Source organism: Notothenia coriiceps, unplaced genomic scaffold (genome assembly GCF_000735185.1).
Source record: "Notothenia coriiceps isolate Sejong01 unplaced genomic scaffold, NC01 NC01_scaffold00038206, whole genome shotgun sequence".
Taxonomy (NCBI): domain Eukaryota; kingdom Metazoa; phylum Chordata; class Actinopteri; order Perciformes; family Nototheniidae; genus Notothenia; species Notothenia coriiceps.
In genome coordinates, this window is record NW_011370907.1 from 1 (window position 1) to 13,193 (window position 13,193).

A 13,193-nucleotide genomic window follows, 5' to 3' on the forward strand; every position below is an offset into this window, starting at 1 on the left:
GTGGTGTGTGTGTGTGTGTGGCCTCAGTGGTGGAGGCTCCTGGGGACTGCTGATAAGATGCAGCATTTATCATTATTTATCCATTTAGTGGCTCGTATTTCACCATATGAAAAACACCATTATTCAAAGTAATTCTGAAAAGAAAAATGGGAATTTGATGATAATAACATTACATAATGCAGAGGCTGCCATGAGATTTACATTTACTGTATATGCAAGCCTGTGGAAATGCATAAAATGTAATGAAGCTGGACTTTTCGACTCAATGTTCCCTTACTCAGGATTAATCGAGCTATCCATTTCCATAGCCATTAGGGTCCTCAATAGTTATGTCCACATTATTCAGCAAACGCTCTGCTTCATTTTTGTCCCAAGATTTATCAACTCGATTAGGAGAGATTGTTCTTCCTGTAGCCTCCAGCAAATCAGTAGCACTTAGTAACCTACTGGAACACATTGTCCTCATTTTAAAAGGGTTTACAATCCAGTTAAACCAGAACCCCAAACACACAACAACAGCATATATGCCAGGGCCACTTTGTTGAATTGCATTAAATTGTGAGATGTTCATGTAGCCTAGTCTCAAAGAGGCTCCATTATGCTTTCTGGGGTTTCCCTTTCCAGTAGTGTTTTCTATAGGTTTTATTGCATGTAAATGGTCTGCAAAGGCTACATTCCCAAAGTTCCCCCCAGAGGGAGTTTCTCTCCGGCTAGCTAACCAATCGGATGCTTAACATTAGCATAATATGTCCTGATTAATGAGGATATTTTACATGAAGTAAACACCAGGAAACATTGTTTGCCTATCTTTAAGTTATTTATTATATTATGCACCTAACTGTGAAGCAGTTGTGGGCTATAAAATATTTGAGTTACATGCTCCCTTCAACAGTGCTCGTTGAATATATTTTATAAAGTACAAGTAATGTAAGAAACATTAGAATCCAAAACATTTAAAACGGCAAATAAATTATATTTTACACTATAATATATGTGAATGAAACATACATTTAAAGAATTCACATTAATGGGGCGAAGCCTGCGAGCTAGTTCAGGCGGTCAACTCGAGCACCAATGATACATTAACACGTGACGCACCTCGCCCCTCTTACAACCAACCAAACACATTCTCCTAAACATGCCGCTCTATTTAAGCTGGCAGGTCTTCCTGCCTCTGCCTCGCTATGCTGCTGCTGCACTGCTGTGCTCACTTGCTATTGCTACGTTCATGTTCCTGCTGCTGTGTTTAATGTGGCTGCTAATGCCTGCCCCACCACCACCCAGCTTCCACCTGTAGGCTCGGGGATAGTTATCTAATCATCACTCAATGTTCTTTGTAAATCGTTGGAGTGATGAGGCCCGAGCCTAGACGCCAAACTCAAACTATATGCAGCTTATAATAAACATATTAAAGGTGGGATAGATAATTTTGGAGAAACCAGCTCGAGTGTGCTAGAATTTGAAAATACACAGCCGGAAAAAATCTGCCACTTCCTTACAGAGCCCCTCCTTCAACACACACGAACGCGCACATGACCAATGAGGGCAAGAGATAAGTTTGTGCACAGATGGAAGGCTGACAGGCAGGTCGTGCTTTTTACAGCACTACGGCTTCCACAGATGACATTTTTTTATGGATTTTTTGTCAAAGCACTTAAGATATCATTGCTATCTAGATGTTAAGAGCATTCCATGGAATATCACAAAGAGTGTATCTCGAGCCGGTTTCTCAAACTTACCTACCCCACCTTTAAGAAACACGTGAGTTGTCTGACTGAAATAACAGAATACTGTGATGGCTATACAGTATGAGGACCCAGTGCAGGAGAATATCTATATAAAGCTGCCGTTAGTATATTATAAACATTGAAGTAGAATAAAGTCATAGAATCTAAAGTGGTTTAAATTAATGTTTGCTTTCAACAGAAGCCGGCGGTTGTGAGCTCGGCTGCACCAAGAGAGGAGACTGACCTCAGACCTCTGCCCCCCGGGTGGAGGAGCTACACGTCACCAGAGGGACTCCGCTACTACGTCAACAGCTACAGTAAAGGTGAGAGACCGGCCGCAAAACATGAAGCAACCTCTGCCGGGATTGTTGTGAGGAAGGTTTGTTTTGAAGCATGGGGATGATGATGTAATAATGGTTAGTGTTATCCAGTCAAACTACAGTAATCTTCTGACTCCATAATCATCATAAAACAGATGTCATCATTGTTTGAGCTCAATACATTTAAAAAATGTTTGATGTAAATTGATTTTCAATCAGAATGTAATGTATACAACTGTACAAAATACACAGTTTTTTCCTATTGCAGACTGAATTCAAGTGAAAAGAAAAATATGAGAAAAAAAGTTTTATAATCAGGTTTTTTCTTAATTTTGGTAAACCGCTTTAGTCCGGACAGATCTCAACCGTTAAAGAAAATAGTGAAAACAGTCTATTCCACGTCTTCAAATTCCAAGTTGATTTATTGAAATATATAAATCTTTAATCATTAAAAGCAGGAAATCTCCATACTGTATCTGAATGGCTTAAAATCTGCATTTTTTGAAATGTTTGCATGAAAAATGCAGATGAGATACAGGAGTTGCAACCTATAGCACTCAACTTAACTATGCCATCATCATCAAATTAAACAGTTAAATGAAGATAATGTCGGCTATCACATAATAAGATACTGCAAAGAAGGTTTTCCCTGCAAAGCAAAACGAACGAAATGGACAGTCACAATTCCTTTTTTTAAATGTAATTTGCTTATCTTGTTATTGAGCTGTTCGCACTGCAATCTAAGAAGACTCATTATCATTCCCCCCCATTATCGAGTCTCAGCAGTCCGTTCATGTGGACCTGCAGATTCGCTCCGCTTTAATGTGATTATCTTGAACGTGTTGCACAGCCAGAACCTCAGCAGTGAGATCTGAGGGTTTAGAGGGAATGTTGTCTTCTGCTCTAACCCACTGCTACCTAACAAGAGAGCAAAGAGTTATATTAATACAGTACAGAGGCTGGGAGGCCGGCGACCTTTCACAAACATCTGCTCTGGAGTGTGTGTGTTTGAAACCTCATTTGGGAATAACACCCATAGGGTAGACTCCCACAGGACTGACGAAAGGCTGCATCAACAACAACTCTGGCAGTGATGCACTTTGGATCACATTACACACACACTGAGCAGCAGGGAAAAACTAAAGCTATTTTTACATTCAGCAGCCATATGCTGCAGGAGCTACTATTTTGTTACAGTTTGTTGTTGTTTGGTGTAAAGGCGGAGCTTCAGAAAGCTACCGCAGAGACTGTGTGTGTCAAAGAGATGCCAACAGTGTGTATTAGAAAGGTGCTTGTTGTGTTTTAGTCTTTTATTGGAGTGGGTGTACAAATGAGGATCAGTGGAAATCTTACATTTAATCCCTTTGGTGTTGTAAATATGAGAGTGGGATTTAGAGAGGAAATTACAAAGGAGGAACTGAGGCCAAAACATTTGATTGTCTATGAGGACATTTGCTTTCATTTTGTAGCATTTAATTTGATAGAAACGTTAAACTATTTACCATTAGCCACAAGATAAGATGAGCCTGAACCGCAGATTAGAATCCGATAAATAGGGAAAGTGAAAAATTATAATAAGACAAAAAATCACAATGGAACTAAAGATACAAAATTAAAATCAAAATTACAATGCAAAAGTGACATTGTGGGGATTTGATTAATTGCCGCAGAGTAAGCTCTTAAATTTTAACCAATTTATGTTGTCAATGTAAATGCTTGAAGGCTCGCAATTAATCTAGAAACTTTAACTTTAAAAAAAAGAAACTCAAATGAATCACGTTCTTAAGTTTGATTCAAACTTCCTCTTGTAATTACAGCACAGATGTTTATCACAAATTGATTTGCTGTGAAAAGGCAAAGGAAGCGGCACACACTACGTGTATCGCACTGACTGAAGAAGTAAGGCAACGGCTCACCTGATCCATGACAAATGGTAATTGCACTCGTTTGCTTTAGTCAGGTGTGAACAGAGGAAAAGCATTTTGCTGAACAATGCACCAGTTTCTTATATTTTTGCAGAGGAGTGGAAGATAATAGGACAGGGTTCCTAATGTAGGTTCGGAAAATTGTCGGATTTAGAAATCATCTTATGATAAAGTAAAGAGTAACCTTAAAAAACTAAAACATCTGTATTTGTTTTTATCTCACATCAAAATAAAGGTAATTCCCTGTATTTTAAACTACTTTTAAACATTGTTATAGTGATGAACACGGTTCAATTTTTTTAATTAATTGACAGTACTAGTATCTCTACACAATTTAATAAATAATATATGATTATGTGATGATCCTTAGTGTTTTTCTGTTTTTAGAGCAAAACAACATTTTGACATTAACATAAGATAATATACGTCGGTATAGGATTTATACAAGGTGGAAGATTATACTTTAATATAACAATTTATAGTATAAAACAGCAGTATAAAATGTAATATCAAGTATAATAAATTGGTATAATTTAAGAAACAAGCTTGTTTAAATGAAGAGAATATGATATTCAAATCCGTTTTTCAGAGTGTACTGCTCCTCAAAGCTGTATTTAAAAGCAACATTATTGTAAAAGCTCTCTCACACACACACACACACACACACACACACACACACACACACACACACACACACACACACACACACACACACAAACTGTATTTGGACATTTGGTGAGTTTCTGAGTTCTGTGGACCACAGAGTAACAGCGATTCAGCCACAGCTGTTGCAGCGTAAAGGACTTCACGCAACACTAAGTGGAATGATTCCTGATTACTCTGTGTGGTAGACGGCTGAGATTCAGAAGTAAATCAGGAAATCATCCAGGAGGTTATACATGAATCTTTTATAGTGTTCTAGGAAATTGCATTACATTACATGTTACTTGTTAGACGCTTTTATCCGAAGCGACTTACATACTCAATACTGTTGGCAATACCCACAGGAGCAATTTGGGTTAAGTGTCTCAGGGACACAACGACATGCTGACTGCAGTGGGGTTTGAACCTCTGATCCGAACACCTACGCACAACCCACTGCACCACACGCCTCCCAAAATAAAGTATATTTTGATTTGAACCTTTAACAGCAGGTAAACACTTTTTGTTGCTCGCTTTTACTGAATGATATTTAAAAAGCCTATTCCTCCCAGAAGTGGTTTGTGGGTGTTACACCTACTGTACATGCACACAATAGAAGGTTTGTTTGGAACTGTCATTGAAATCAGAACATTTTATTCCTTGTGGAGCATGAACAGCTGAACATTTTATTATGAACTGCCAGTTAGATTTAAAAAAAAGTATTGCAAAGAATCCACTCACATCAGTATGAGAGAGAAAAGTCCAAAATAGAGAAGGTTTATCCCCTGAGGAACATGAATGCGATCAGCATCTTTCCCCAAATGATTGCATATATACATTTTAATTAAGTGTACATTTGATTATGGTCTATAAACTGCAGGAGGAGGGGGGCAATTCTGAGAACAAAGTCACAGATAAAAATTGTATGTTCACGAAAAATAAAAAATAAAAATCCCACAAGCAAAAGAAAAATACATTTCTGAGACTTTAAAGTTGTACATTTGCAAGAAAAGAAAATCTGAAAATCTCCTAGATTAAAGCAAAAATAAATTGGAAGGACCCACATCCGTTCACTTTGCATACTTGGATCAACCTCACCACACCAAAGTGCTCCAAGTGTGGCAAAAACACGATGCGCATGCCCAAAAGCCTTTTGCAATGAAAGCTGATGGCATAATTGCCGCCATCTGGAGAGCAATATTAATGTGCAGATTTTGCTGTGAAGGGGCTGATGTTCTGTGCTACCTTTTTTCTTTCAGCTGTCATCTCCCTGTTGTTTTTATCGTTCCAGAAACAACATGGCGACGTCCCTCCCTGTCAGCTGAGGTCCCACAGAGACCGCTGGCACGACAGAGCTCCTCACCATATGGTAAATCTGGGCCTTTATTCCCTCAGCCAGCCTCTTTTCAACACAGTTTCTAAAGGGAACCAACATATAATACAAAACATGAGCACAAGAAGCAGCGAAGTTGAAGATTAAAGGTTTAGGAGGTAAGGAATGACAAATATAAAGAGCTAGTGACATCTGTATTCATCGCCAAATTGCTCTTTTCATTAAGATGTTTGCCACAGGTTATAATTTTTCAAAACAACTCCTTAGACACTGAGCCCTTGGCATCCAGTCATCAGCAGAAGTAATCTGCGTATTATCCTTAAAACCAGATTCCTTCAGCTGAGCAGTTAAACGGACACATTATAATTAATCACTCTTTTTCCAAGAGACTAAGACACATTTTCCCAAAAGCTTTTTTACAAATCCCTTGTAATACATTTCTCTGCTGCGTCCCACATGATCAAGAACCTCACTGGAGGAAATGTTCCTAATGACTGGCTTATTATGTTTCAGCGCTGCCAGCATCCTCACTAACAGCATCTTAGCAGATAGCAGATGGTTTTCTTCTTTCTGCTGGCATGTGGCCCAAACACACTTAGTAGGAAAGCCAGCTGAATTCTGGAGGTTGTCAGCATTCAACCAGACAAGTGCGACCCACCTAAAGAGGGAGAGACATCTAATTAAGGCCAGGTTATTATTTGATCCGCCTGGACGTCTCCTCTCACCTCTGGAGAAGGAAACTGGTGGAAAGAGCAAAATAGTCTGGCAGCGTCTGAATCTCTGAACACTAGCCAAGGCATCACAGGTATATTTGCGTGCAGCAACATATGTACAATAATGCATAATCCAAAAGAGTCTTTTTGGTTCTTTTATTTAACATTTGAAGCTTCAATTTAGATAAAGATTCAAATTTCTGTCTTTACATTTTAAGAAGTGATCGCCTTTAAAAAAAAAAAGGGATTGTGGAATAAAGTGGTGCAGTAATGAGTCCTTAAACCCTGGAAATGAGTTAGCATTTTAACACTGAGATGCCTATAAAATGGCATTTGGTTAACACAAGCTTAAGAGATGTTCACCTTTTGTTCTTAAAATACGTGCCAACACATTTCCAAAGCTCCTATGTGTCATAAAAATGGCGTTTGCTAACAAGTCACTGAATAAAGTACAAAACGTCATCACACTGACACAAGTCTGCCTTTAGCTTAGCGCTGTTGATATGCAGCCATGTGACCGTGATGTAGTTTGTTTATAGCATTAACATGAGCGTTCTACATTTGGAGATTGCAATTAATCTTCCAAAGTCATAAAGTGGTGTTAATGTGTGGAGACTATCCTGCTGAACAAACAAAGTAGGTGTTATAAACATGTGTTTGCCACAAAGGCTATTTTCTGCCATATAACAAAATCCAATGGAAGAATTCCATGGATCTTTTGTCGAGGGAGCCCTTTCCACGCTTACTTCCAGATCGGCCTCCAAAAGTACGTCATGAATTCAACAGTCTATTGAGAGCCAATGTGATGTTAATACAGATGTGTGCCTTGACAAGAATAGAATAATGAAACAAAATGATTCTGGTTGTATATTTGAAACCCTATCAGTCATGTGTTGTAACTCATACTTTTTTACAAAGGTTTATACACCTACTCAGCTGTTATAAACTGCCTTCAGTAACCACTTCCTGTTTCCACCTCTATTTTGCTTTTTGGAGGTTTTCCCTTCCCTGTAGGATGTTATATAGGTTTTTGTGCATGTAAATGGTCTGCAAAGGCTAACTTCCCAAAGTTCCCTCCAGAGGGAGTTTCTCTCCTACACACTTCCCCCCCCCCCTGCCTGAAACGCTTCCATTGGACTCCTTTGTTTACTACCATAAAATAGTGACACTACTACTATATAACACTCTATTGGCTAGCACATTGTACGAGATAGGCTAAGGGGCCGGACAACACTAAGCGGTTGACCTATCACAACAGAGCCGGCCAAATAAAAAATAAAGAGCATCCTGAACATTAAAGCTTGTAGACATGTCACAGTAGAACCAGAACATTAGCATAATAGGGCACCTTTAAAAGATGCACGAGAGAAACATCAATCTTCTCGTCTATGTCTCTGGGGGGAAAACTGAATTTGCATATTTACACAGATGTTGAATTATCTGTTTTCTTTATGATTAGGCAAAAAGCAAGTCTGAAAGGGCTGACTGTTTGCTCCATTTTCATCATCTAGCCTTATTGAGCCCTCGCGGGGTAATATAATGTCTGTTTCTCCTTGCTTTGGTGTGAATTTGTCTTACTGTTGTTCTTCGCAATTACATATGCCAGGGACCTATTGATTTTTGCTGGTCATTAACAGAGGTCAACAAAGGTGGTACATGTCTTGATGCTTGTGATTATTACTTTAAGTTGGCCTGGTTTTCCTACTTCGACCAGCGTCCGCGGCTTTAATATGTGGCCTAGGGGCTCACACTCTGCTGGGCTCACGTGTTTACCTTCAGCTGGAGATGGGACGAGTTGATATGCAGCGAACAGACAGCTCATGAATCACACACAATGAAGAACCATTAAGGGCCCAAAGCATGAAACCAGGGAGGTTGCTACAGAGACGTTAAACCCCGGAGCGTAGTTCCTTAATGACATCCCTTTTTAATATGTGGATAAATGGATGTAGGGAATGGAAACCTGAATTAAGACAAATGTAGTGACAAGAAGATTCAACAAATCTTACCATTCAATTGCCACAAAGATAACCTAAACTGCATTGAAAAGTCAATATATTGGTTTGAGGAAAAACAAATCTGTCCTTGGACAAACCAGCATTAGGATGTCACATTTCAAGATCTGACCTTTGCAATTGATTTGCCTCTGAATCTGTTGATCCAGCTCTTCCCATCTGCTCAGTTATGAGAAGTCATTTCACAAAAGCAAGCCTCCAGCCCTCACTTTAATCAATAATATGTGATTGTAATTGTTTTTGTCCTCAGCCAACGGATGCCACAGCAGTCCGAGGACCAGTCTCACAGAGGCCGCTGATGTTGCTTTGAGGAGACCCACCATGAGCAAACAGGTAGGCAGTAAGAATGATCTGCTTTGTTTGCAAATGCAAATGTGGTCAAGCTGGGAAAAAAAACAATATCTTTGTTTAATTGATCTATCCATCCATCCTCCTCAACCTCCTCCTCTTCATCTGGATATGCTGAATTGACTGATAGTGTTGTTCCTCTCGAGAAGACAGTCTTGTTATTGTGTTGTCAAACTCATCCGTTATGTCAGGTGCATATCATTGGATATTACAAGAAAGTGAATTAGCTATAATTTGATAATCTAGTAGTCATTAAATTCAGGTTTCAAGCTGAAGGACCTAAACAGGCCAATGTGTGGTTGTTGCACACGTGTAGTGCAGGTAAAATATTCTTAAACTGGCAATTTGCATAAGTATTTGCGAATCTTGCTGAGAATGCTACGCTAACAGCCGCTGCCACTGGAAAAGCCAGCCCAAAATCCTTAGTGATCAAAGAATACAACCGGCAATGGATTCCATTCATCTATAGCCAATATATCCATCTAATTGCCCACCCCTAAATCCCAGCTCTTTACATTTGAAGACTTGCTGCTTTTCTCTATTGTCCTCTTTTGGAGCGGCTTGAGTGCAAAAACCTAAAATCCACACTTGCTCTCTCCCATGTGAGAACATTTTCAGTTCACAATCTGTTATCAGCACTTGCTGCCGCGCCCCGCCTTCTGAAAGCAGATCCGCTCCGGTGGACCTGGGCCAATGTCGACTACATGCCAACACACGTGACTAATTACGAGTCATATGAGGGCATACCGTGTCATGATCACACAGGAGAGTGTAGATGGACGGACAGTCGGTGCCATATGGGCGGCTGAGATTTGGACTCCACTTGTCAAGACTTTGTCAGTTTTGGAAAGGAGGCCTGCCAAGACGGTTGGGAGCACTGGGGCCGCGGATCGGGGAGACCTGGACTGGGATAGTGTTGGTCAGAGCTGACGGCCGCCGCCATGTTTTGTTCAGCGAAGGTGAGAACGTGGTTCATGTGCGCGTTCGTGCATGTGACGTGTTGTTAGAGCAGCGCAGGTGGATGAGAAGGTGTGAGGGATGCAGTGATCACGGGTCGTAGCCGCTCCGCTCTGCACGCTGCGTGTGTTTGATGCCTCGGGTGAAGCGCTGTCATGTGAGAGAGATGCTGCCACCTTGCAAACACACACATACTGGGAACATGAGTGCTGCATACAGAACACATTAATACACAAATATGTCAAATGTTGTGCATTATGTTGACTTACGGTCCCTGAATTTGCCTCCTCATCACACTTTCATAACCCCTTCCATCCTAAACACACATGTCTCCCGACACATGAACACACATCAGAGAGGCTGCGTCTGATTGGCTGCTTGTTCCCCCTCCTGCTCTCTTTCTCTTTCTCCTCCTCCTCCACCAGTTTCCCTCCCAATCGTAATTAGTCATTTAAATATAATCATTCAACCATTTCCATCAAACCAACCCCCACCGCACCTCCACCTCCACCACTTCTGCTGCCTCCTCCCACACTCTCACGCCTCCTGGGGGAAGGAGGTGAAGCAGTGATTGTGTAAATAAACCCCCTCCTCTTCTTACTATTTCTTCTTTTTTCCACATCCTCGCCTTTTACGCTCCAGCATCTCCATCCAGGAGCTGGATTTTTTTCTCTCTTCCTCTGAATGGACATGGTTGGGTGAGGGGTGTAGGTGAAGCAGGGTGGAGGGTACACAGAGACCCCCTCGCAGGCAGCATCTATCTCCTTTGCAGCCTTCAACCTTTAAAACTCTTGTGACAGCAGCTTATCCGGGGGCTAGACTTCGTCACGCTCCCACAGCGGCCGCAGAATCCCCCTCCTCACCCCCTTACGCTACCTTCCCAGCGCTACACCTCCTCTCCCCTCCCCCCACCTCTTGCAACACGACTCCTCTCCACTCACTCCATAGCTTGAGACTGAAGGCAGCCTCGGTGAGTGGAGGGAAAGAGAAAGAGAGAGGAGAGAGCGGTGAGGCTTTCCCAGCATAGAGAAGCAGCAGGAGGTGAGAGGGAGGATGATGGAAGCCAGCTTTGACACTGAGGAGAGTTTTGACGACCCCTCCTGTCTCGCCCCGCAGCCCCCCGGCTCCGTTTCACCGGCCAGGAGGCAGATCAGGGAGGTCAAGGAGACCAAGATCACGGTGAGTACCCCGGAGCTCCAACTTCACTCTTCTTCTTCCTCCTCCTCTGCTGTCTCTCAATCTCCAGAAATAAGTTCTTACTATCATCTGTTGACATCCTGTTCATGCTCACATCATAATGCATTATGGGTTCTTGTGGAGTAACACGGGGCTCCCTGCATATTGGCTACCACATTAGTCTGAACTAAGAAGCTGCCCAGGAGTCTTGTACTCACTTCTGTCTCGCTGAATGACTGGCCTCGATCCATTATATTGATTTATTGCCTGTCAGCGATTTAATTAATGCTCTCAAGACCCTGTAATGTGTTTACCATCTTCACTAAATGTTAAGTGAAGCTGATCTGCAGACAGCTGTTGGTATTTTTAGAAGAAGATAAAGATCTCGGTCGCTGAGCTTGTTTGTCACCGAGCTGTTTCTCCATGTGATATCCCCCCTTGTTCTCCCCTCAAAGGGCTCCGCATGTAATGTGCAGGGCAGCACAGGTCACACAGCAGCGTTTGGGGAGTGAACACTTTGTGCCCTAGAGTATGAGGAACCCCCCCTTTAGCTTGTAGTAGTATTTGGGTTCATCTGTACCTGAGGCTTATGACAGAACATGGAGGAGGAATTGAAGGGGCTCTTTATGTCACAGTGTCTTACGATGCCCATATTGAAGCTGTGGTTATGTAATCTGTGGGAAGGGGGCCGTGTGGTGTTGATTGTGGTGGGTGGGGGGGGACAGACAGACAAGAGGTGGTTGTGTGTCTCTCAGGGTCTGATTCTGCGCTCGCTGGGCTCACTGACCTGCTGCAGCCACGGGAGCCGTCAGTCTGCCTATTGTGAAAATCCCAGCAGACCCGCGTGAGATGCAGCAAGTCCAGTTTCCATGGTGACAAAAGCAATAGCAATGATTAATGGTGTTGAAATGGAAAACACTGGAGGGGGGGTGAACTGAAGATGTATTGTTTGGAAGAATGTATCTTCTTCTCTTTGTAGGGCTTTTTAAAGAAAATGAAAACAACAACAAAGAGGGATAGTAACAGATAGAGAGGCCATTATTAAAAAGTAAAAGCCATTGAAAAGGTCCAATTGGGTCAAATCATTTGATTCATGAATAAGGACAAGATGTGAAAAACCATAGAAATCTGCATTGAATGTGGATCATTTGATCAAGTTAATTCAATAAAAGTTTGTACAAAGAATTGGATAGAATAGATCATTTCATTTAAAATAATTACAATTAAAAGAACACATTTATAAAATATCTAAACGATACAAGTGAACACATTTTTAAGGTACATATTTTGTTCCAGGAGTCAAGTGCTTTTAAATAACAAATAAAGAAATGTAATCTATGTAATGGCATTAAAGCAATTTTTGGATATTGTAATAAAATGGTATATTTTAAATAGTTCCTTATAAACTGAATTACAGAGAAATTAGATTTTTTGAAAATGCAGACAATAAATGGGATACCAATATTGAGTGTACATTGCAGCAGTTTAAACCGGGATGAGGCATGAATATTAAATATTTCCGCTGCAGTTAGTTAAGGTAAAATAAACAAAACACCCAGCTGCTTGGATGTCGTCAGTCCACAAAAGGTGTCTTTTTGTTCGTTACGGTGCACCTCGCATTACACAACCCTCCACAGTTGTCATGGAGACGCTCACGTCCATGACTGTTGTTGGCAAAATGGACCCCCGCTGGACGCCGAGGCTTTTCACACCTCAGATAGGATCCATTGTAACCTTGTTGTCACCTTCACACGGTGTGACCAATCAAAGCAAATGCAGTTTTTTTTATTCAGCTATTAAACATTTATTCACGTGCGGTTTGACTTGTTGCTATGTTGCGTATGCTTCGGGGGTGGGGTGGGGGATTAGCAGCTCGTTAAGACAGTCATCTGGGCTCGTTGGCGGGATTTGGATCGGGCCTTTTGATTGGTCATTGAAGAAGATAAGGGAGAAATGCAGGGGGAATAGAGGCTTGTGTGTGTGTGTGTGTGTGTGTGTGTGTGTGTGTGTAGGTGGTGGTCTTTTACAGCAAAAGTC

The 13,193-nt window shown here is 41.4% G+C and overlaps 1 protein-coding gene across 4 annotated transcripts in view; it reads left to right on the top strand.

The window, feature by feature from the left end:
• The first annotated feature begins 1,931 nt into the window (after window positions 1-1,931).
• LOC104968055 (growth arrest-specific protein 7-like) overlaps window positions 1,932-13,193 on the top strand; it is a 25,054-nt gene continuing 13,792 nt past the window's right edge. Inside the window, exons 1-5 of one of the 4 annotated variants that reach the window (XM_010797609.1) lie at window positions 1,932-2,050; window positions 3,865-3,980; window positions 5,906-5,983; window positions 8,926-9,008; window positions 11,097-11,159. In XM_010797609.1, coding sequence (XP_010795911.1) covers window positions 3,971-3,980; window positions 5,906-5,983; window positions 8,926-9,008; window positions 11,097-11,159 — 234 coding nt within the window. In that variant the 5' untranslated portion in view covers window positions 1,932-2,050; window positions 3,865-3,970. Of the gene's footprint in view, window positions 2,051-3,864; window positions 3,981-5,905; window positions 5,984-8,925; window positions 9,009-9,777; window positions 9,983-10,418; window positions 11,160-13,193 lie in introns of those variants that run through there. The other 3 variants (XM_010797612.1, XM_010797613.1, XM_010797611.1) reach the window with 3 other exon arrangements.